Below are 25,494 nucleotides of genomic sequence, written 5' to 3' on the forward strand. Positions count from 1 at the left end.
GCCAGGAGTATTATATCTTCTTTAGGGCTCCATGGAGTGGAGACTGTTCTATCATAGAACTTTCCAAATTTCTCTGAAGTACAAAATATGGGTCCTAGGGAATTCAGAGGAATTCTTGGAAATAGAAGGTACTGGGCCTGGCAGGACAAACTAGATTTTAGGCTAGAGAACTCATGGGTTCAATATGGCTTTGATTCTCATTTCCTCTGGTTCCCTCACTGATAATCCTGTCATCTCTTCTCATGGCCAGAGGGACATCAGGCCCTGCTCCTTGGAAGAATACCTAGTAAGTTTAACATAACATAAAATAATTTTCAAAAGGCAGACCTATTGGAAAATCTTAGGGAATAGGGTAGGGCTTGGGAATCTTTTTTTTCTTTTTTCTTTTTCTTTAATGAGCTGAAATGATTCCAATGCACACTGCATCTTGCAAACCCACTACTGTCTACAGTGTAGAACTCTGGCCAACCAGGCTCGAATTTGTCACTTACTAGCTGACTATCCTTGGGCAGTTACTTAACCTCTCCAAGCATTAGTTGCCCTACCCCTGAAATGGGGATTAAATGGTATCTACTGCCATGTAGGGTAGTGGGAAAGACTAAAAAATAGTGGATATGAGGCGTTTAACAGGGACTGGCACAACGGGACTTGGTTAGTGGTATTGTTAATTATCCATAATGAAAATCAGCTTGGTTATTGTATCCCAGCTCCCTCTCCCTTCTAGAACCCTTAATTAAGAATGAAGAGAAAGGAGCTATCCCTGCAGGAGTACTGATCACCAAATTTCTCCCCAGGGCAGCAATCCACCAGGACTGGCCTCAGCCTAGTCTATTCCCTTCCGAAGTTGCTGGTTCTGGGCTCGGAGCTCCTGGTTCTGCGTGGCCAGGTTGATGTTGTCTTGCAGGACACCAGCCAGCAGGCTGTGGTGGTGATGCTCTGTGGTCACAGCCTGCTCCTCCCATAGCCTTCGCCAGGTTCGGAATACCTGTGCCCAGATTCAGAGATGCTTGTTAGTCAGTCAGCCTTGGAAGCACTTCAGGGCCTGCCTTTTGACCTCACTGACCTGCAGCATATGGCGTGTTTGAGCTCGGGCAGCCTGCACATGCAACTCATAAAGGGCTATGAGGTCCTGCTCTGCATTGTCCTTCTCTGCCTGAAGTGCTTCCAGCTGGAGTCTCAGCGCTCTCTGTTCCCGGTGCCATCTCTGCCTCTCCTCAGAGTCCTTCAGTGATAATACATATTCTTTGTTCAGTGCCACCTGCATACCAAGCTCTGTTCTAAACATTTCATGTGTATTGTTTTCATCTTATCCAATGAAAGCCATATGGGGTAGTTGCCATTTTACTTTTCCAAATCTGGTGGTTAGATTTGGAGACTGGATCAGAGGAGTGACCTAACCTGCCCAAATTCACATAGCTAGTGAGGGACAGAACTGAGATGACACACGCCTTCAATGGTTCACTGTCATTCTTAGGGTAAAGTCCAAATTCAGAGGCATGGCGCACACTGGTCTCTTTAGCCTCGCCTCTGACCTTGCACCTACCAGGCCCCACCAATGGACAATCTGCAATACCTAGACTATGCCATTGCTTCCCTCTGGACTTTTGCTCATACGGTATTGTCCTCAGAACATATTCTCACAACCCCCATGGACACAAGTTTTGTTTCTTAATTTGTTCAAGCAAGTTATATTTCCTCAATGCCTATATGTGATGGGTACAACCTGCCTAAGCAGAGCTCAGTCTAGTGAATTTCTCTGGCTGATTTGTTTTTAAGTCTCAGCGTGGATGCTTTCTTCTGTGATCCACTTCAACCTGGGTCAGGCACACCTTTTTGTTCCCAACAAGCCCTTAGCTCCCTGCATCACAGCACTTAGGACTGAAAATCACAAAGCTGTGAGGACCATGAGAGGGTATGGCCCAGTCTGTTTTGATTGAAGCTGGATCACAGTCCACAGCACAGGGCCTGAACCAATTAGAAACCTCAAGTCCTGGGTGGCCCAGGTGGCTCAGCGGTTTAGCGCCGCCTTCAGCCCAGGGCCTGATCCTGGAGACTCAGGATCCTGTCCCATGTCGGGCTCCCTGCATGGAGCCTGCCTCTCTCTCTCTCTCTCCTTAATAAGTAAATAAAATCTTAAAAAAAAAAAAGAAAAAAAACTCAAGTCCCCTACTTGGCCCTCCTCACCTCCTTTTCAGCCTCCAGGCCTTTGACCTGGTCACCTGCCACCTTCTCCTGTTCCAAATGCTTCAGTTCCTCTTGGATCCGTATTTGGTGCCATTCGTGCCATCTCTTCTTCCGTGCCTGAGCCAAGAAGAACTGCAGGGCCACATCTGGGGCCTGCCAGGCCCAGGTCAGAAGCCCATATGTGTACACAGCCTTGGGACTTAGGCCCAGCTTTTCAACAGAATCCCACTACCAGGGCTGCTCTGAGAACTATATCTAGGACCTCACTGGCCTGTAAGAGCCTGTAGCCTGGACAGAGACTTGGAGGGCATGGGGAGAAAGGAGAGGTGTTGGCTCTGCAAATAGGTGGTGCAATGGAGGCTTTAGGGATGCTATACCTCTAATGTGACCCAGTAGGAAAAGAGCCTTCCCATGTCCTTCCCTTAGGAATCACATAGCCTTTCAGATCTCCATATTTCCCCCTGTTGCTGAGGCAGGGAAGCAGTAGACATATTAACTGAGCTCTGCACCTCTTTACTCCCCCAACAGCTTCCAGCTTTTCTGGGATACCTGGGGTATTACCGGTTCCTCAGAGTCCCTAAGAGGATGATTTTGATGAAGCCCAGATCCCAGAGATGACGTTATTCCTACCACCAGCAGAAAATGTGGTTAAGCCTGGTAAAAGTGGAAAAGATGCCCAGCTCCACCCCAAGCCCCAAACCCACCTTTGGACTCTCCTTGGAAGTCTGGGCTGTAGCTTGCTGTTGAATCTATCACCTCATGAGAATATAGTAGGAGTGGGAATTCCATACCCTTCCTCCCAGGACAGTGTGCATTAAGCTCAGGGCTTTGAAATCAGATCGGGGTCCCAGGCCCTCCTTTACTCAGCTATGTGGCCTCAGACAGGTAACTAGTCCTTTGAATCCATGTAAAATAGAGCTGATAGAAGTCGTAGAGAGCATGAAATATGATAAGGCATCCAAAGCACTAAGTAGTGGTAGGCACTGCTTAGTAAATGGGAGCTTATATGCCTAATTCCCAAAGCTCACCACTATAAAAGTTGTAATTATGAAAAGGAAAGGACCAGGAGAAGGTGCACAGGAGCAGCATTCCAGCCATACTGTGGCAAATCCTGGAAAACAGTGCCCCCTTCTGCACAGGAGAGGCCATGCACTCTAAACAGATGCAAAAGTACTATATTGAGTCAAAGCACTCAGGGGTTTTTGCCCCTCTGCTATCTTTGATTTTATCAGTGACCCTGAGGTACTCAGACCCCTTCTCTGAGCCTCAGTTTGCTCACCTGAAAAATGTGAGCAATGTTGTCTTCTATGGCTTCCCCATTGACCTTCAAGATGAAGTCCAAACATCTCAGTAAATTTACAAAGCTGTTTATGACCTGGCCCCCACTTCACTCTTTCATCCTTCTCTCTTGACTCTTCCTCAAATTATTCTTCAGCAAAATGAGCTGCTTTCAGTCCCCCAATGATATCAAGCTCTCACTTATTTCTAAAACATTGTTATTTTCTGTTCCTGGAATGTTCTTGATTCATTTTTCCTGGCTACCTCCTTCAGGAGTCAACTTCCTCCATGAAATATTCCTTCCCTCTCTTGCCAAGACTAGCTTAGATGCCCCATAGAACCCTGTGTTGATAAGGCCTTAAGAGAACTGATCACAATGTTACAACTGTTTCTTCCCAGAAGACTGTAAAATCCATGAGGACAGGGATTTCCCAGGGTCTACATAGCACTATGCCTGGCAGGTACTGAGAATTCAGTCAGTGTCTGAGAATCAATAAATTAGCGAATGAAGGAAGGGCCTCCTCATGATGCTTTGTAAACAGGAGAGGAAGGAAGACACCAGTGGGGCTCCTAAGAGGTTGAATGAGACCTACCTGTAGTTCTGGGAGCTCCACAGCCTCAGCTTTGACCCTTTTGAGTGGCTGGCTTCCTGGGCACTGACTGCAGGCTTTTATCACCTGTGGAGAGAGGGTTCAGGGTAGGCTCCAGCTATTGTTCTCCCAGGCGCCTCCAGGCCTCACCTTACTTACCTGCAACTCTCGAAGTGCTCTGCCCAACTGGCTGAGCCCGCTGTCTGTCAGGTTGTCTCCAAGGAGGCCTGAACGCAGGCTCTTAAGGCCAGCCCGGTGGGCCCGGGCTTCTTCTACTGCGTCCCACAGGATGGGCCTCACCTGTTTCACCTGCATCCTCCTTCCCTCGGCCCCCAACAGAGCAGCCCAGAGCAGGCTCAGGGAGCCACCTAGTAAAGGGAGATCCGGAGTGAATCACACCTTCTGGATTCCAAAGCATACTGCCTGTACTACTTTTAATTTTTATTAATAGCATTATTTATAAAAATAGCTAATACCTATCAGGCATTTACATGTGCTTGATGGCACTGTGCTAAGGATTTTCATGGATTGCCTCTTTTTATCCACATAACACTCCAATGAGGCAGCAACTCTAATTTATTTTACCCCCACATTTTCCAGATGAAGCAAATGAAACTCAGAGAAGTCAAGTGACTTCCTGGTGAGTAGCAGAGTTGAAACTTAAGTCCAGTTCTGTCTGACATTAAAGCCTGTGTGCTTAATCATGATACCAAACTGGCCTGTCCTGCACTGCATTATCCTTGAGGGCATAAACTGCCCTAATTTATTCTCCTTACTCCACAGGGCCTGGCACAGTGCATGGTCTGGGAGTATATTAGCCAAATTATTGTGGTTGTTAGTTCTGAAGACAGAGAGCCAGGCTCTTTAAAAAAAAAAAAATGCTTTTATTATAGAAAATTTCAAACATAAAAAAGGTACGGGAAACCCAAGCTTCAATCACCAGGCTTCAATAATTATCAGCTGTTGGCCATTCTTGTTTGATCTCTACCCTCCACTTGACCTCTCTGACATCTCTAACATCATATCATTTCACAGAAGCCTGATTTTTAATAAGTGTGTGCAAATAGGCAAGTTCTTTCCCCTCTCTGATCCTCCCTTTCCTCATCTAAGCCTTCCTCTCTTTCCTCATCTAAATTAGATGTGTCTCATGGGGTTGTGGTCAAAATAAACAATATTAGTGTAAAAATGCTTGGTAAATCATTGAAAGTCTCTACAGGGTGAAGGGTTGCTTTTACTATTGGCCCGCCTCTCCAGACTTTGGCAACCTAGCCATCCTGGGTCTTTCTGAATCCTGGCCCTCCCAGAGGGTCAGGCTCTCTCTGAACTGGGGTTGGAGCTGCAGCTGATTTGATGAGAGGGTGGGTCAGGCATAAGAAGTCAGATCCCAGAGCTTCTGAAGAACCCCCACACCCTCCCCCCAAGTCACCTTGAGGGTCCAGGCGAAGAAGGAGGCCACTGTAGTTGTTTCCTTCCAGGAGTTGTGAGACAATCCAAGGCAGAGAGCCCTCCACCTCCTCACCAGTAGCCCTACCAGCCAACACCTGCATCAGGGGGCAATCTCTGCCAGAGGGAGGGAGGAAGAAAGGAGATGTCCACTGGTGGCTGGGGGAAAAAACTGACCCAAATGGCCAGTTAATGGAAAGGCTATTTCCAGTAACTTTTGTGTACCACCAGGCAGATTTGCAACCCTGCATAGACCTTTGTTTTATTTTATTATTTTTTTTTTTAGAGACACCTGGGTGGCTCAGCAGTTGAGCATCTGCCTTTGGCTCAGGGAGTGATCCGGGAGTCTGGGATTAAGTCCCACATCGGGCTCCCTGCGTGGAGCCTGCTTCTCCCTCTGCCTGTGTCTCTGCCTCTCTCTCTCTCTCTGTGTGTCTCTCATGAATGAATATTATTTTTTAATTACATAATACATTCTCATAGTACAAAAGTTAATTTATCTATCTGATAAGGGATTTGGATCTAGAATATTTAAAGAACTCTTAGGCCCCAGTAATAAAAGACTAATCACCTAATTTAAAATGGCAAAGCAAGGTGACATCCACAAAAATGACAGAGTAGGGAACTCTGAGAGTGTATCCTTTTCCAGAAACAGCTGGCAAAATGGTCAGAATCAACCTTACTGGAACTCTGGGGGACAGTCAAAGGTGTACAGCAACCAAATGAATGCTTCACCAGGAGAAAAGCAACTTAAATGTATTGAGATCTTTGTTGTGTTTTAGCTCACCCTAGCCCCAACCTCCTCCCCAGCACAGAGGTGGTTTTGAAGATAACAGCTCACATTCCTGGTGGAGGTATTTGACTCTGGAGGGAGCTGAGCAGATCTTGTTTCCAAGGAATTATGTTTGTTGTTTTGACTCTCTTGGGTTTCCCCCCCAGACCACTGACAAAAAGGGCTTCCCTTTGTCTCACTTACTTTGGAACTCTCTCCCAGGGCAGAACAGCTATGCTAGGGGACAGTTGCTCAAAACACGCATGAAAGATGAAAGAACAAGCAAAAATAGCAGTTGGAGCAAACAACAGATGCACAGAAAGACTGAGAGAAAAAATTGGGGACTGAGATATGGGGGGAATAATTTACCCAGTGCACTAAGGAAAACAGAAAGCCATGCACATGCCCAGGGCAGGCAGCATGCTGAGAAGATCATAAGTTTTCATTTCTGGCTGATTTTTAAGCTCAATGCAAGCAGGAAATAAGGCTAAGGCAGAGCTAGAAATGGACTGGCTAAGCATAGAAGGACTGACTCAACCCAGAGCCAATCTGTGGAAACTGGACTTTTTTTTCTTTTCTTTCTTTCTCTTTTTCTTCTTAAATAAAAAAAAAAAAAAAAAAAAGTTTTAAGGAAGCAGTTTAAGGAATTCTGTATCAGATCACTAGCGAACCACTGAGATAAGAGAATGGAGACTTCAGTGATCACCAAGAAAAGGGTGTTTGCAAAAATTGTTTGGAAAAGTAACTAAGCAAGCAGAGAGCTGCAGCCCACGGCAAGCAACAATGCCAATCCTAGGGATGATGGAGAATCTGGCTTTCAGAGTTACTACATTATCACACCCAGAATGTCAGAGCATTAAGGAAAAGAAATGGAGACTTAACAGACCAGTGCAATAAAGAATATAATCGTTACAAAAATAAAATGTTCTCAAATTGGCTAGTTTCCAACCAAAAAAAAAAAAAAAATCAGGCATGCAAATAATCAAGAATATATGGTCCACTCACAAGGAAAAAAATTAACAGAAACTTTCCTGAGGAAATACACTGGATTCACTACACAAAGACTTTAATTCAACTTTTTTTTTTTTTAAGATTGTATTTATTTGTTCATGAGAGACACAGAAAGAGGCAGAGACAGGCAGAAGGAGAAGCAGGCTCCATGCAGGGAGCCCAATATGGTACTCGATCCTGGAATCCCAGGATCATGCCCTGAACCTAAGACAAACACTCAACCACTGAGCCACCCAGGCATCCCTAATTCAACTATGTTAAATATGCTCAGAAAACTAAAATCAGGAAAATTATGTCTCAATAAATAGAAAATATAAATAGAAGCATAAAAATTATAAAAAGGAACCAAGTAGAGAGGTGCCTGGCTGGCTTAGTTGGTAGAGCATGAGGCTCTTGATCTTAGGGTCATAAGTTTGAGCCCCACTGTGGGTGTAAAGCTTACATAAAAATAAAATAAAATATAAAATAAAATGAGGGGCACCTGGGTAGCTCAGTTAGCTAAGCATCTGCCTTCAACTTGGGTCATGATCCCAGAGTCCTGGGATTTTGAGCCATATATCAGACTCCCGGCTCTGCGAGGAACCTACTTCTCCCCTCCCACTCCCCCTGCTTGTGCTCCATCTCTCTCCAAATAAATAAATAAAACCTTTAGAAAATAAAAAATAAGGATGCCTGGGTGACTCAGTGGTTGAGCGTCTGCCTTCGGCTCAGGACGTGATCCCGGGGTCCTGGGATCCAGTCCCACGTCGGGCTTCCTGCATGAAGTTTGCTTCTCTCCCTACCTATGTCTCTACTTCTCTATGTGTGTCTCTCATGAATAAATAAATAAAATTTTTTAAAATAAATAAAAATAAAATAGGAACCAAGTAGAAATTCTGGAGCTGCGAAGTACAGTAACTGAAATAAAAAATTCCCTAGAGGGCAGAATTGAGCAGGCATAAGAAAGAATCTTGGCAAAGTTGAAAATAAGTCAAATAGAATTATGCAGTGTGAGGAGCAGAAAAAAAAATAAATGAAGGAAAATGAGCCCAAAGGCCCAGTGAATGCATCAGGTGTATAAACATACACAGAATGGAAATCTCAGAAGGAAGAGAGAGACAAGGGGTCAGAAAGATTATTCAAAGAAATAATCTTCAAATATTCCCCAAATTTTATGAAAGACATGAGTCTATCCAAGAAGCTCAACAAATTCCAAGAAGGATAAATACAAAGAGATCATGCTAGGACACATTATAACCAAATTGTCAAAAGCCAAAGAGAAAATCTCATTATGTACAAATGATACTCCATAAGACCAATTTCTCATCAGAAATTATGGAGTCCAGGGGACCCCTGGGTGGCTCAGCAGTTTAGCACCTGCCTTCAGCCCAGGGCGTGATCCTGGAGTCCTGGAATTGAGTCCCACATGGCTCCCTGCATGGAGCCTGCTTGTCCCTCTGCCTGTTTCTGCCTCTCTCTGCCTCTCTCTGTGTGTCTCATGAATAAATAAACTCTTTTAAAAAAAATTATGGAGTCCAGAGGCAGTGAGATGACATATTTAAAGTGCTGTAAGAAAAAGCCTGTCAATTCTATATCTGGCAAAATTATCATTCAAGAATGTGGGAGAAATTAAAGTGTTCCCAGATTAGTAGGAGCTGATGGAATTCATTGCTAGTAGACCTGCCTAACAAGAAATGCTAAAAGAGGGACACCTGGGTAGCTCAGTGGTTGAGCATCTGCCTTTGGCTCAGGGCGTGATCCTGGGGTCCTGGGGTCCTGGGATCCAGTCCCACATCGGGCTCCCCACAGAGAGCCTGCTTCACCCTCTGCCTATGCCTCTGCCTCCCTCTGTGTGTCTCTCATGAGTAAATAAATAAATTCTTAAAAAGAAAGAAATGCTAAAGGAAGGAGTCCTTCACTGTGTCAGAGGTGAGGAAAGGAGACTCTGGGGCTGCCCTGGGTCTCTGCATTCATCCTTCCAGGGTCTTTTCACTCTGAAAGAGAGTGAGCATGAGCAAGGGTAGTGGGAGAGGGAGAGAGAGAGTCTCAAGCAGACTCCCATTGACTGCAGAGCCTGACATTGGGCTTGATCCCATGACCCTGAAATCACAACCTGAGTCAAAACCAAGAGCCGGTCACTTAACTGACTGAGCTATATTTCAGGCCCCCCCCCCCACCATTCCCTAGAGGTCAGAAGCCTCCATGAGACTTACAGGGCTCTGGGCAGCTGAAGGATCCTCAAAGCCCCTCGCCACATGCCCTGGATCCCAGGCCCCTCAGGAGGATCAGGCCCTGGGCAAGACATGGTGACAGTGAGCAGAGAGCAGGCCCTGTGGAGGAGAGTGTAGCATCAGGCCAAATACCTAAGGGATGGGTGTGGAGGGTGACAGGTGCCCTCCTGGCCTCACCTGCCTTCATCCCCTGCAGCCTGCAAGTACAGCTCTGAGGCGGCTCTTGAGTCAGACACTTCCACCTCGCTGGCATCTTCCACCACCCTGGAGGAAGGGGAGGCTGAGCTCAACTCCAACCAGAGTTCCGTCCAGCCTCACAGAACCTCTGCATGGGGGTCGATAGGGGTCCCAAGAGCCTGTCACAATCAGCCCCAAGGTTCCAAGCTCATTATATCCCCTAAAAGCTTCTCATCTTCATGATTTCTTTTCTCCTCCTGTCATCTGTCCAGTGAGGGAAACAGGCTAGTTGGGATTGCCCCATTTTACAGATGGAGAGACTGAAGTTCTGCTCGTTGATGCTCAAATCTCTCAGGAGAATAATGACTGAGTTGAAGAGGCATAGATGGATAGGGTAAGAAGAGTGAGAGGGTTGGGGATATGGGATGCAGGGAAGAGGATGAGAGGGCGTGATAAGCATGACCCCAAGTATGTGGCAGTGGAGAAAAACCTCCCAGGTCTGGGTTTGAGGGTGTTGGCCCTGCTTTGAGACAAACATCCTCAGATCCCATTGGGCCCTGGACACTCACAAGCCCAGAGGAGACACATTGAGCACGGACAAGTTCTCTGTCTCTGGAGAGAGCAGGTCCTGAGTCCTCCCGCTAGGACTGAGCTGGAATCACGCAAGCACAACACTGGTTACAAATAGAGCCTTTCCCAGCTCCAGCTGGGGCCCTGGGGGCCAAGCAGGGCACCAAAATTCAGCCATCAGGCAGGAAAAAGGAGACCTTGGAAGGCAAGCACACGCTGGTGAGCTGCAGAATAAGGCTTGGCTCAAGCTCTTCTGGCTCCTCACAAGCCTCGGGCTCTTTCTGCAGCACCTCGGGTGCCTTGGCTCCCAGGTCTCCCCTCCCTGCTGGGTCTCACCTGCACCAGGCTAAGGGTAACAAGCACAGGATCAGGGCCCCTGTGCGGCTGAGCTTCCTCAAACAGCATCTGCAACAGCTAAAGTGGAGAAAGGAGTTCAGCAAGGATAAAGAAAGGATTAATCTGTATTTCAACATTTCCTGAGGGTGAAGTCTGCACCCAATTCTATGCTAGGTGCTGCGGACACGGTGTCCAGGACAGATGTAGCCCCAGCGCTCGCGGTTCACAGCAAGCCAAATGAGTAAACGTTTTCAGTGAGACCTGCTGTTTCTTGTGGTCGGGGCCGATGACAAGTTTCTGAGGTAGCTATTTTGATTGGGGGGCATTTTCACAAGGCCCTGAAAACAAAGCTTTCAAGTTTATTATCAGTATTATGAAAAAGTGTGAAGATTAGACCTCCCTGGATATTTTATCTCTGCATACCACTCCTCCCTAACCTTTACCCCATGGGCCCCAGCCTCCCACCTTCCCCGACCTCTCAATTGCTGCCTAGGTTGGCCCTGGCAAAACATTTCTGTACGAACCACAATGTGCTATAGGAACCCCAGAAAGCGTAACGTAATCCAGCTAGGGAGAGGAAGGGAAGTTTGTCAAAAATATCCTGGAGAAAACAGCACCTGAACCTCATGAGACCTATGCATGGTGGCTCCTCTGGGACTCACCTGAGGTACAAGCCGGGGTGTTTCTGTTTCCCGACCCCGAAGCAGTAGGGCCACACTGTACCCTTGGGCTACCAGGCCTAGTGTGGACTGGACTCGTGCCAGCAGCTCCTGCTCAGCCTCCTGCAGGGGACACAGAGGAATCCCCCAATCTCAGGTACCCTGACCCAGCCTGCCTGAGTAAAGGGCTTGGGAAGCACTCAGCACTCCAGGGTCCAGGAGTCTGAGAGCTCCCACCCTCTTCCCAGCTCCTTACAACCCCCCCCCCTCCCCACACACACACCTACCTGAGCAGCATCAGAGCTCAGGACTCTGTCAAAGGTGATGCATTGTTCCTATGGGGAGGGCTAGGCTCAGCATTGTCATTCCCATCTTCCCCTGCCCTCACCCGCATCCTATCCCATTTTTACCTGAGTGTCTAGAGTGCCCCGCTGAAGCAGACGGATGCTCTTGGACCCCTCCAGAAGGAGTGTGGGGTAACAGGTCTCCTCAGGGCCTGAGAAAGATGGACTATATATCAACTCTCATGGGGGAAACTGCCAGGACTCCTAGGTCCTGCCCTCAACTTTGGCCTCAGTTTCCTAACCTGGAGTACTTGGCACAGGATCAGAGCCCCCGAGAGGCAGAGCTTCCTCAAAAGGAGCATCTGCAGCAGCTAAAGCAATAAAGTGACATCTTCCTTCCCCTCTTCCAAGAGGCTCCCTCAGGCTGCATTACCTCTAAGAATGAATGTGTAAGGACCTCCTACCTGATCCTCTTCCCGGCTCTACTTCCACCACCACAGTCAGCCTGGCCTGGGGGTTGTCCATGAGGGCTGGGGGTGCTGAGCTGCCCTAGCCCAAACGGCCCCTGTGCTTGCTCCCTCTCCTCGCTCAATAGCTTCCATGCCTCTCAGATTCCCCTCAATAATTCATCTCCCTGATCTGAGGGCTCTGGGTAGGGCTTCTAAATAACAACAAAAGAGGTGACAGTCCCCTCTTTTTTTTTAAAAAAAAGATTTCATTACTTGAGAGAGAGAGAGCCGAGTGGGGGGGGGCAGAGGGAGAGGGACAAGCCGACTCCCCACTGAGCATAGAGCCCCACATGGGGCTGAATCCCAGGACCCCAAGATCATGACCTGAGCCAAAGTTAGATGTGTAGGCGACTGAGCCACCCAGGTGCCTCAACAATCCCCTCTTTTCTGAGTGAGTCAGAATATTACATCAGATTCTGCTTTTTTTCCTCTTTTGGAAAATGTCAAACACATACAACTGTAGAGAGAATAGTATGATGATTCTCTGAATACCTAGCCTCAGTAATGATCAACTTATGGCTAGTCTTATTTCTTCTGTTCTCCCCATCCCCTGTGGGTTTTTTGAAAGCAAATCCTAGACACCTTTTATGTCATCTATAGCTATTTCAGCTTATATTTATAGACGATAACCACCCTTTTAAAACAATGATGGTAGGGATCCCTGGGTGGCGCAGCGGTTTGGCGCTTGTCTTTGGCCCAGGGCGCGATCCTGGAGACCCGGGATCGAATCCCACATCAGGCTCCCGGTGCATGGAGCCTGCTTCTCCCTCTGCCTATGTCTCTGCCTCTCTCTCTCTCTCTGTGACTATCATAAATAAATAAAAATTAAAAAAAAAAATAAAACAATGATGGCTTAGGGACGCCCGGGTGGTTCAGTGGTTGAGCGTCTGCCTTTGGCTCAGGGCGTGATCCTGGAGTCCTGGGATTGAGTCCCACATTGTGCTCCCTACATGGAGCCTGCTTCTCCCTCTGCCTATGTCTCTGCCTCTCTCTGTGTCTCTCATGAATAAATAAAAACAATCTTAAAAAAAAAAGATGGCTTAATTTGGTGAGGATGCAGAGAAAGAGGAACCCTCTTACATTGTTGGTGCGAAAGCAAACTGGTGCAGCCACTCTGGAAAATAGTACGGAGGTTCCTCAAAAAGTTAAAAATAGAGCTACCCTATGACCCAGCAGTTGCACTACTAGGTGATTTATCCAAAGGATACAAACATAGGGATTCAAGGGGACACATGCACCCCAATGTTCACAGCAGCAATGTCCACAATAGCCAAACTATGCAAAGAGCCCAGATGTCTATTGACAGATGAAAGGATAAAGAAGATGTGGGGAATACACATATATGTATATATGTGTATATATATATGTATGTATATACACGCATAATGGAATATTGCTCAACTATCAAAAAGAATGAAATCTTGTCATTTGCAATGACATGGATGGAACTAGAGGGTATTATGCTAAGTGAAATAAGTCACTCAGAGAAAGACAAATATATGATCTCACTCGTGTGGAATTTAAGAAACAAAACAGATGAACATAGGGGAAAGGAAGGAAAAATAAGATAAAAACAGAGAGGGAAACAAACCATAAGAGACTCTTAGCTATAGGAAACAAACTGAGGGTCGCTGGAGGGGAGGTAGATGGGGGGACAGGGTAACTGGGTGATGGGCATTAAGGAGGGCACTTGGTGTAATGAGCACTGGGTATTAGATGCAACTGATGAATCGGTAAATTCTACCCCTGAAATTAATAATATACTATGTTAGCTAAATTGAATTTAAATTAAAATTTTTTTTAATTCTTTTATTTATTTATGATAGTCACAGAGAGAGAGAGAGAGAGAGAGAGGCAGAGACACAGGCAGAGGGAGAAGCAGGCTCCATGCACCGGGAGCCCGACGTGGGATTTGATCCCGGGTCTCCAGGATCACGCCCTGGGCCAAAGGCAGGCGCCAAACCGCTGCGCCACCCAGGGATCCCTAAATTTAAAAAAAATTTTTTTTTTTAATTTAAAAAATTTTTAATGATTTCTTATCAAGGTGTAATTCATATACCATACAATTTACCCATTTAAAATATATATCCTGGGATCCCTGGTTGGCGCAGTGGTTTGGCGCCTGCCTTTGGCCCGGGGTGCGATCCTGGAGACCCGGGGTCGAATCCCACGTCGGGCTCCTGGTGCATGGAGCCTGCTTCTCCCTCTGCCTGTGTCTCTGCCTCTCTCTCTCTGTGTGTGACTATCATGAATAAATAAATAAAATCTTTTAAAAAAAATAAAATAAAATGTATATCTCAATAGCTTTTACTATCACCATTTTATTTTTTTAAGATTTTTTATTTATTCATTCATGATAGACATAGAGAGAGAGAGACAGGCAGAGACATAGGCAGAGGGAGAAGCAGACTCCATGCCGGGAGCCCAATGCGGGACTTGATTCCGGGACTCCAGAATCGTGTCCTGGGCCAAAGGCAGGCACTAAACCGCTGAGCCACCCAGGGATCCCCTACTATCACCATTTTAGAACATTTCCATCACTTTATAAAGAAACTTGGTTTCCTTTATTATCACCTCCTAACCCCACCCTACTACATTCACTAAACAACCATTAATCTATTTTCTGTCTCTATAGATTTGCCTATTCTGGACATTTCATATAAAAGGCATCACACAGCTTGTGTTCTTTTTGTGACTGGCTTCTTTCACTTAGCATAATGTTTTCAAAGTTCACCCATGCTGTAGCATGCATTAGTACTTCTTTCCTTTCTATGACTGAGTGATTTTTCCACATAGAGATAAAATGACTTCTTTTTTTAATATTTTATTTTATTATTTATTTGAGAATGAGATAGAGAGAGCACAGAGGGAGGAGAAGAAGGAGAAGCAGACTCCCTGCTGAGCAGGTAGCCCAATGCAGGGCTCAATCACCCACCCCGGGATCAGGACCTGAGCTGAAGGCAGATGCTTAACTGACTGAGCCACCCAGGTTTGGAGATGAAATGGCTTCTGTTACCATCTGTGCAGAGTTTGGCCAAACTTCACAGCTAAGAGGATGTCTCCACTAGTCTCAAACTTGGGCTCCCCCATCCTTCCTTACTCTAACCAGCTAGCAACATTTTCAGGTGTTCTACTATTCCCGCAGGTTCCATAATTTGCTAGAATGACTTACAGAACTTGGGAAGGCACATTATACCTAGCGTATCTGACACCATTCTCTGACAGCAACTGGGCATCCTAGAACTATATTTCAACCCAATTTTGGTGCTAACTACCTGGAGTTGGCACCAGCTCCTACAAATTAAAATGCAAGGTCCTCAACACAAGACTATCCTTATTTCTGCTGACAGCCACAGTGGGTGCCCCAAGCTGCTTGCACTTGAGTACTGAGAGTACTCAGACTTGGCTACAGATTTGGGGGTTCTGATAACTACCCTTCAGGTTCAATAGTTCACTAGAATGACTCACGGAACTCAAGAAGGTGCTCTACTGGGGCACCTGGATGGCTCAGTGGTTGAGCGTCTGCCTTTGGCTTGGGTTGTGACATGAATAAATAAAATATTTTTTTTAAAAAGGTGCTCTACTTATGACTATATTTTATTATAAAGGATACAAATGAACAATCAGATCAAGAGGTACATAAGGCAAGATATGGAAGGGGCCTAAGCATAGGAACTCCTGTCCCTGTGGAGTCAGGATGTGCCACCCTTCCTGTACATCAATGTGTTCACCAACCAGGAACTTCCTGAGCATCACTGTTCACAGTTTTGTTGTTCTTGCTTTGAGGGAGAGAGCATGCTCAGGAGCACGGTTGGGGAGTGAGGTGAGGGCAGAGGGAGACACACAGAGAGAGAATCTTAAGCAGGCTCCAATGCCCAGTTCGGAGCCTGACATGGGGCTCAATCTCACGATCATGAGCTGAGCTGAAATTAAGAGTTGGATGCTTAACCAACTGAATCATGCAGGTGCCCTAACAGTTATTGTTTTTTAAAGATTCTATTTATTTATTCATGAGAGACACAGAGAGAGAGGCAGAGACAGCAGAGGGAGAAGCAGGCCCCATGCAGGGAGCCTGATGCGGGACTCAATTCTGGGACCCCAGGATCATGCTCTGAGCTGAAAGGCAGACGCTCAACCCTTGAGCCACCCAGGTGTCCCCCTAAGAGTTATTTTTAACTGATATTTTATTATGTAGGCATGTTTCATTAAATTACAGGCTATGTAGTTGAACTCAATTCCAACCCATTTATGGTTGTGTTTTCTGGTGAGCAACCTCCTCCATCCTGAAGCTATCTGGACGTCCAGCCAGAAGTCACCTCGTTAGCACAGCAGAGAGATTCCTATTATTTAGGAAATTCCAAAGGTTTTTGAAGCTCTGCTCCTTCAACTGGAGATAAAGGCCAGATATATTCTTTATTATATCATAAGCCACTTGATGGTTTTTCACCAACAATCAGTTACAGCAAAAGGCTCATACCTCCTTGATCATCTATGTTTGGTATAATATTTACATAAGAGAACAATAATAAGAACATGAATACGGTAGTCGTCCCTTATTTATGGAGGGTATATTCCAAGACACCTAATAGATGCCTGAAACCACAGATCGTTCTGAACCCTATGTATACTATGCTTTTCCCTATACAAACCTATGGTAAAGTTTAAGTTATAAATCAGCTACAGTAAGAGATTAACAACAATAACTAATAACAAAGTGGAACAGTTATAATAATATACTGTAATAAAAATTATGTAGATGTGTTCTTTCTTTGAAAATATCTTATTGTTGGGGCACCTGGGTGGCTCAGTTGGTTAAACATTGGACTCTTCTTTTTGGCTCAGGTCACGATTGGCTCCTGATCTTGGGGTCATTAGATCAAGCCCAATGCCAGGTCTGTGCTAGACATCTGCTTAAGATTTTCTCTCTCTGTCTCCTTTTGCTTCCCCACCCACTGCTCACTCACACACACTCTCTCTCTCTAAAAAAAGAAAAAAGAAAGAAAAAGAAAAAAAGTACCTTATTGTATTCACCCTTCCTCTTCTTGTGAGGATGTGAGATGATGCCAATGTGGAGAGATGAAGTAAGGTGAAAAATGTAGGCTTTGTGAAACAGCCTTGGGGAACTGAAACTGCAGAGTGCTAAGGGGGTAACGAATTTATGTATGCCTAATATTTGAAGGAATCAGTGTGGGGTGGGTATAGGAGGCTGTTAACTAAATTTCCCCACATGTCTATCAATATTATCATCTAACCAGCAATGCTAGTGTTATATCTCATTGTGTAGATGCAATATGAAAAAGAAGAGCAATTAGTCCAGTCCATCACTCTATTTTGTGATTGAAATATCTCCCAGGGCAAGGCCACCCATGTTTGCAGTCTTCAATTTCAATCTGGTCATATAGTTGAGTTGAATAGTGCTGCTATGAACATTTGGTACAACATTTTGTTTTACATATTCCTTTTCAATTCTTTTGCATATATACCTAAAAGTAGTATTGCTGGATCATACTGGTAATTATATGTTTAACTTTTTGAGGAACAGCCAAACTGTTTTTCACAGTGGCTGCCTCATACTACATTCCTACCAGCAACATGTGAGGGTTCTTATTTATCCACATTCTAACCAACAGTCCTTCTTCTCTCTTTTTATTAGAACCAAACTAGTGAGTATGAAGTGATTGATGCCTCATTATTGCTTTGATTTGCATTTCCTTAATGACCAATGATTTTGAGAATCTTTTCACATGCCTTTCTGGACATCTATATAGCTTCTTTGGAGAAACGTTGATTTAAGTTCTTTGCCCAGGTTTTAATGGTTGTTTGCCATTTTGCAGCTCATTAATGAAGAATGATGTTGAGTATCTTTTAATGTGCTTGTCAGGCATGTGTATAATTTCTTCGAAGAAATGGCTATTTAAGTCTTTCCCCCACTTTTTACTTGAATTATATTTTTTGTTGTTGTTGAGGAATTATAGGAGCTGTATATATACCCTGGATACTAGAGCATTATCAAATATATAATTTCCAAATATTTTCTCCCATTTTGTAGGTTGTCTTTTCATCTTTTGGATAATTTTTTTAAGATTTTATTTATTTATTCATGAGAGACATGGAGAGAGAGAGGCAGAGACATAGGCAGAGAGAGAAGCAGGCTCCATGCAGGGAGCCTGATGTGAGACTGATCCTGGGACTCCAGGATCATGCCCTGGGCCGAAGGCAGGCGCTCAACTGCTGAGCCACCCAGGCATCCCTGATAATGTTTTTTGATGCAGAAAAGTTTATAATTTTGGTGAAATTCAGTTTATTGTTTTTTCTTTTGTTGTTCTTGCTTTTGGTGTCATATCTCAGAATTTATGCCAGATCAAAGGTCATGAGGATTGATTTCTGTGTTTTATTTTAAGACCTTAATAGTTTTAGTTCTTATATTTGGGTTGATCCATTTTGAGATAATTTTTGTATACAGTCTGAGTTAAGGATACAAGTTAATTCATTTATATCTGGATGTCCAGGTGTCCCAATACCAGTTTTTTTTAAAAAATTTTTATTTTATTTATTCATGACAGATACAGAAAGAGAGAGGGAGAGGCAGAAACACAGGCAGAGGGAGAAGTAGGCTCCATGCAGGGAGCCCAACATGGGACTCGATCCCAGGTCTCCAGGATCACACCCCGGCTGATGGCAGCGCTAAACCGCTGGGCCACCGGGCTGCCCAGTACCAACTGTTAAGAAGATTTCTTCATTAAATGTTCTCAACATCCTTGTCAAAATCAGCTGTCCGTAGAAACATGGGTTTATTTCTGGACTCTCACTTCTCTTTCAATAATCTCTATGTTTGTTCTTATGCCAGTACCACAGTGTCTTCATTACTATTGCTTCACAGAAAGTTTTGAAATCAGGAAATGTGAGCCCTCCAACTTTGTTCTTATTTCGTAAGATTGTTTTGTCTACAGCATCTGTGGAAATTCCATACAAACTTTGGAATCACCTTGTTAATTTATACAAAAATTTTAGATTCTGAAAAGACATTAATTGAATCTGAGGATCAATTAGGGGAGAAGTGAAATCTTAACAATATGAAGATGTGATGTTATGAATATGGGATGTTATTCCATTTATTTAGATCCTATTTAATTTCTTCCAAGAGTATTTTGTAGTTTTGGGAGTAGAAGTTTGCTCTTCTTTTGCTATATTTACTCCTAAGTATTGTATTCCTTTTGATGCTATCATAAATGAAAATTTTTTGAGTATGTTCATTGTAGGTATATAGAAATAAAATTGATTTTTGTATATTGACCTTGTATCTTACAACTTTATTGAACTTGATTAGTTCTAATATATTCTAGTGAATCCACAGAATTTTTTTAATATACATCATCATAAAATCTATGAATTTAGATAGTTGTACTTCTTGCTTTCCTTTTTTTAAAAGATTTTATTTATTTATTCACGACAGACATAGAGAGAGAGGCAGAGACACAAGCAGAGGGAGAAGCAGGCTCTATGCCAGGAGCCCGAAATGGGACACGATCCCGGGACTCCAGGACCGTGCCCTGGGCCAAAGGCAGGCGCCAACCCGCTGAGCCACCCAGGGATCCCCCTACTTCTTGCTTTCCAACCTGGATGTCATTTATTTCTTTTTCTTGATTAATTGTCACGGCCAGAACCTCTAGAACAATATTTAATGAAGGTGGTAAGGATATATATTCTTGTTATGTTGCTCACCTCAAGGCAAAAGCACCCAGTCTTTGACTACTATGATATCAACTGCCTTTTTTTTTGTAGATGTTTTCGATCATGTTGAGGAAATTCCCTTCTCTTTCTAGTTTGTTGGGTGTTGTTGCTTGTTTGTTTGCTTTTCATGAAACATGTTAGATTTGATCAATTGCTTCTGTGTTTATTTAGATGATCATATTTTTATGTTTTATTCTGATATGATATGGTATATTACATTAATTGATTTTCAGATGTTAAACCAACTTTGCATTCCTGGGATAAATCCCAATTGGTCATGATATATAATTCTTTTTTATTCATTCTTCTTATAAATTGCTGGAGTCAGTTTCTAGTATCTTATTGGGGATTCTTTCATCCATATTCATAAGGGATATTGGACTGTAGTTTTCTTGTGATTTGTCAAGCACTCTTCTTTTTTTTAATTTTTTTAAATTTTTATTTATTTATGATAGTCACACACAGAGAGAGAGAGAGAGAGGCAGAGACACAGGCAGAGGGAGAAGCAGGCTCCATGCACCGGGAGCCCGACGTGGGATTCGATCCCGGGTCTCCAGGATCGCGCCCTGGGCCAAAGGCAGGCGCTAAACCGCTGCGCCACCCAGGGATCCCCTGTCAAGCACTCTTCTTAAACATAATCACAATATCATACCTGTCATATACAATACCATACTTAAAAAAAACACTAGTGATTTTTTTTATATCCTCAAAGATTCAGGTAAGTGTTCAAATTTCTTCCACTGTAGGTAACTTGAGGTGGCTCATAAAGAGCCCCCCCCCCCCAATCTAGAGAATAAGGGAGTTCTGATCATGAGAAGTGGTGGGAGGGTGTTAGAGAAAAAAAATTCTCCATGGGAAAGAGCATAAAATCTTGACTCAGGGTATAAGGACTTCTTAGGAAAAGAATTGACGTCTGTTTGGTTCCAGATGACAACACAGGAACAAAAGAGGAAGCCACGGAGACTGATTTTGGCTGAGAAATGGAAGTCCTAAGGCCCCAGTCCTACCCTTGCAATATATAATTCATTATATCACACCAGATATCCAAATTCATTGTACATGTGGAAGTGGGACCCTTGCTTCTCTTAATCTATCTCTCACTCCTTGTTACTTCCTTCTTTGTCTAGAGCACATTTTTCAGCCTTGCCCTTAATAACATAACTTACTCAATCCTTGCATGTTATTTGGGCTGCCCTGTGCACCCACCCTCAATTTTGCTCTGCCAGTTTTTAAGCACCACCCCCCCAGAAGAAATCTACACAGGCTGTAGATTCAGTGTATCAGTGGGAGAAGGTGAGTTCAGGATTTTTCCACATCACCATTTGGAACAAGAACCTCTACCCACTCCCAATTTTTAATTAATGAATCCTACTTCTAGGCTGTTGTACACTATCAGATCAGAAAATACCACCTGCCTGGTGGGTGATTAGAACCTAGCCACTGGAACTGTGACAAATAGTTTACGGTCTCCAACCTCAGTTAGGCAAATATTTTTATTTGACCTTAGTGAAGCAAAATGCTAATCAATCTTTTCTCACTTAACTCATGGCAGCAATAAAAGCCCTCAGCCCACTCTTTCCATTCATTCAATCTATTTTTTAGTAAAGATTTATGGACCATCTACCATGTGCCGGGCACTGTCTTAGCACTGTCTTTGGGACTAGAAATTCAGAAGTAAACAAGATTGATACAACTGCTGCTCTCAGCAGTTGTCACGGAGCTTCCAATATAATACTCAACAAACAAAAAAGCTATCAATAAAGAAGATGATTTCTAATTGAGATTAATGCTGTGAATAAAATAACATAGGATGTTGTAATCAGAATGATGAGGCAGGATGTCAGATGAGGTGACATTTGAGTTGTATCCTGAGCAATGAGGTGCCTGCCATAGGAAAATCTGTATTTAGAGCTTCAATTTGGTAGAAGTTCCACAGGAGCATCTTTGCCCAGATACTCTGCCTTCCAGCCTGGTGTCTACAAGTTGACTGTTTGTATGCTTGCCCTAAGACCAACTATTTTACTGGTGGATTAGATACCAGTCCTTTTTTACCTATTCAAGGACATTCCTCCAGCAGCACTCCCTTCTTTCTCCTATATTATCAAGTTTTCCATCTTTCTACTGGTTTAGTCCCATCTGCATACAACCATGCTATTTCTCTTATCTCCATTATCATGGGGTGCCTGAGTGGTTCAGTCAGTTAAGTGGCTGACTCTTAATTTTGGCTCATGGCATGATCTCATAGTTGTGGGGCAAGCCACAATGGGCTCCACACTCAGTGGGGAGTCTGCTTGAGATTCTCTCTCTTCCTCTCCCTTTGCTCCTCCTCCCACTTGCATTTACACAACCTCTCTCTCAAATACATACATCTTTTTTAAAAAAACAATTAACATAATGCCATACTCAATAGTGAAAGATTGAAAACTTACCATCTAAAATCAGGATCAAGACAAGGATGACCACTTTTGCCACTTCTGTTCAACATAGTGGGATCCTAGCTAAAGAAATTGGTCAGGAAAAAGAAATAAAAGGCATCCAAACTGAAAAGGAAGAAGTAAAATTATCTCTATTCACAGACAACATGATTTTACATGAGAAATCATAAAGAGGGGCACCTGGATGGCTGTCAATGAGGTGTCCAACTCTTGGTTTTGGCTCAGGTCATGATCTCATGCGTTGTGGGATTGAGCTTCTAGATGGTCTCTATGCTCGGTGGGGAGTCGGCTTCTCTCCCTCTGCCCCTCCCCCCACTCACTCATGCACATGCTATCTCTCTCAAATAATTTTTTTAAAAAAAGAAAATGATAAAGATTCCACATACAAAAAAAAAACCCTGTTAGAATGAACAAATTCAGGAATGTTTCAGGATAAAAAGTTAACACATAAAATCTAATGAGTTTCTATTTTTTAATTTTTAAAAATTTGAGAAAGAGAGAGGGAGAGAGAGCATGAGCAAGGAGGAAGAGCAGAGGGAGAGGGAGAAGCAGACTCTCCACTGAGCAGGGAGCCCCATGGGGGCTCAATCTCAGGACCTTGAGATTGTGAGCTGAGCTAAAAGCAGATGCTTAACCCACTAGGGCACGCAGGCACCCTCTGGTGAGTTTCTATATGCTAATAATGAACAATCTGAGCAGGAAATTAAGAAAAACAATTCCATTTACAATAGCATCCAAAAGAATAAAATACTTGGGAATTAACCAACGAGGTTAAAGACTTGTAGAGTGAAAACTACAAAACATTGCTGAAAGAATTAAAGACACAACTAAATGGAAAATCATTCCATTTTTATGGATTAGAAGACTTTAAATTTAAATGATTAAGATCAATGCTTACCAAAGCTCACACTTTCTCACCTCTCTCAAATCTTTGCTCAGAAGTCACATTCTCAGGTCTATTCTACACATTAATATAAAATTGTAATCTTTAACACTCTCCCTCAACACTCCTGATTGTTTTGCCCCTGTTCTATTTTTTCCCATAGTATTTATCTTCTAACACACTATAGATTTTACTCTCCCCACCGCAATGTGTAAGCATTTTAAGAACAGGGACTTTTGCTGCTCTGTTCACTAATGTATTCTCAGTACTTCTTTTTTTTTAAAGATTTTATTTATTTATTCATGAGAGACAGGCAGAGGGAGAGAGGCAGAGACACAGGCAGAGGGAGAAGCAGGCTCCATGCAGGGAGCCGGAGGTGGGACTCGATCCTCCTGGGTCTCCAGGATCACACCCCTGGCTGAAGGCGGCGCTAAACCGCTGGGCCACTGGGGCTACTCTAATTAATTGAATTTAAATGAAAATATATGCAAATTTACGTGAGCTTGAGGATATCTGTGGGAGTAGCATTTCAGTCAGAAGCCATGGCAAGTACAAAGATCCTGAGGTCCTTGGAATATTAAAGGAAACAATAAGAAGGCCACAGTGGTTGAAGCAGGGTGAGCAGAGGTGATAGGCAAGAACAGTATGAGAAAACTTGATAATAGCAGGGCCACATTATGTAGGGCCTCGTAAAGCAGTGCTACACAAAATATCATCCAAGGCAAGTGCCAGCCCATACACTATTTGTTACTGCACTATGAGGAGGTAAGTTTAAAAAGTCAAGAATGGGGACACCTGGGGGGCACAGTAGTTGATCCTCAGCCGTTTGGTTCAGGTCATGATCCCAGGGGCCAGAAGTCCCTCATTGGGCTCCCCACTTCTTCAAGAGGGAGCCTGCTTCTCCCTCTTGCCTATGTCTCTGTCTCTCATGAATAAATAAAATCTTTTTAAAAAGTCAAGAATGAATGTTTAGATATTTTTATGAAATTTCACATTGCAGCAATTTCAATTATATTTTATAAAAATATCGTCCACAATGGATTGCAACTTTATTTTTTTAAATTTATTTAGAGATTTTATTTATTCATGAGAGACAGAGAGAGAGGCAGAGACACAGGCAGAGGGAGAAGCAGGCTCCATGCAGGGAGCCCGACGTGGGACTTGATCCTAGGACCCTGGGATCAGGCCCTGAGTCAAAGGCAAGACGCTCAACCACTGAGCCACCCAGGCGTCCCAGATTGCAGCTTTAAAAAAGAAACTTGGTCCCTTGTCAAAGTGAGTTTGAGAAGCACCATAAGTATAGAGCATAGTAAGGACTTCAGCTTTTGCACTTAATAAGCTTAAGAACCATTTTTCTCTGAGCAAAAGAGAGATATCACTAAAAGCATGAAGGGATTTAGAGATAATCCTGCAGGATGTGAGGAGTCATTAATGAGTTTTAAGTGGACAGTAACTGGAAGCAGTTGTGTGTTTGAAAAAGCCCACAGGTTGCCACATGGAGGATGGATCAGCAGATTCTAAGGGAGCACCGTGGAGGTTATTGAATGAGTCCAGGTGAGAAAGGATGAGAACCTGACCAGGACAGCAGCATAGGAATGTGAGGGAAGGAGGCTCCAAGAGCTCTGAAAGAGGCAGAACCCGATGGGTTCCAGGATGCTTGAATATGGGTGAAGATAAGATGCCTCAGAATTACGGTTTAGATGAAGCTGGTTTTACTCAGGGGGATGGAAATGCAAAAGAAAAAGAAGATTGGGGGAAGGGCATTTAAGAGCTTACAGTGCCTCAGGGCACCTGGGTGGCTCCATGGTTGATCTTCTGCCTTTGGCTCAGGGCTTGATCACGGGGTCCTGGGATCAAGTCCCACACCAGGCTCACGACAGGCAACCTGCTTCTCCCTCTGCCTTTGTTTCTGCCTCTCTGTCTGTGTCTCTCACGAATAAATAAATAAAATCTTAAAAAGAAAAAAAGCATAAAGTGTCTCAGGGACCTCCCTGTGGAGAAATCCAGTAGCTACTGGTCTTTGGGGTTTAGATCTGACAAGACAAGTTTGGGCTGCATTCAAGAATTGAGGAGCCCTCAGTGTAGAAGTGGTATCAAAGTCATAGGCATGAGGAAGCTCCCTGAGCCCTGGAAGGGGTAGAGCAAGAAGTGAGACTGCTAGAAAGGGAAACTTGGAAAACATCAGTCAGCATTTAAGGATGCAGGAAGCAGAGTCCCTAAAGGAGACAGAGACAAGGAGGAGGCCTGAGAACTTTTCAGGTGGGGGACATAGAAACAGAGTGGTCAGCAGTCTCCTATGCTTCCTTCCCTACCTTTGTCCCTGTCTCTTCTCAACATATTCTAACCATTCCACTCTGGTATTCTTTCTTTTCACACTGGCCCTTCGCTTTGCCTGGTTTTGTATTATTCCTGCTATATCCAT

General features: G+C 44.0%; 1 protein-coding gene across 1 annotated transcript; it reads right to left on the reverse strand.

The window, feature by feature from the left end:
* Nucleotides 1-384: 384 nt before the first annotated feature.
* Nucleotides 385-25,409, reverse strand: LOC121497764. Its single transcript, XM_041767483.1, has 15 exons — nucleotides 25,385-25,409; nucleotides 22,184-22,228; nucleotides 11,641-11,726; nucleotides 11,518-11,565; nucleotides 11,234-11,353; nucleotides 10,572-10,649; nucleotides 10,235-10,317; nucleotides 9,666-9,752; nucleotides 9,471-9,587; nucleotides 5,479-5,612; nucleotides 4,212-4,420; nucleotides 4,056-4,139; nucleotides 2,185-2,337; nucleotides 1,064-1,222; nucleotides 385-985 (listed from the first exon to the last, which is right to left on the reverse strand). Exons 1-15 carry the CDS (start codon nucleotides 25,407-25,409, stop codon nucleotides 824-826), a joined length of 1,590 nt encoding a protein of 529 aa, XP_041623417.1. The 3' UTR covers nucleotides 385-823.
* Nucleotides 25,410-25,494: the final 85 nt, after the last annotated feature.

Source organism: Vulpes lagopus, chromosome 8 (genome assembly GCF_018345385.1).
Source record: "Vulpes lagopus strain Blue_001 chromosome 8, ASM1834538v1, whole genome shotgun sequence".
In the NCBI taxonomy this organism is placed as follows: Eukaryota; Metazoa; Chordata; class Mammalia; order Carnivora; family Canidae; genus Vulpes; species Vulpes lagopus.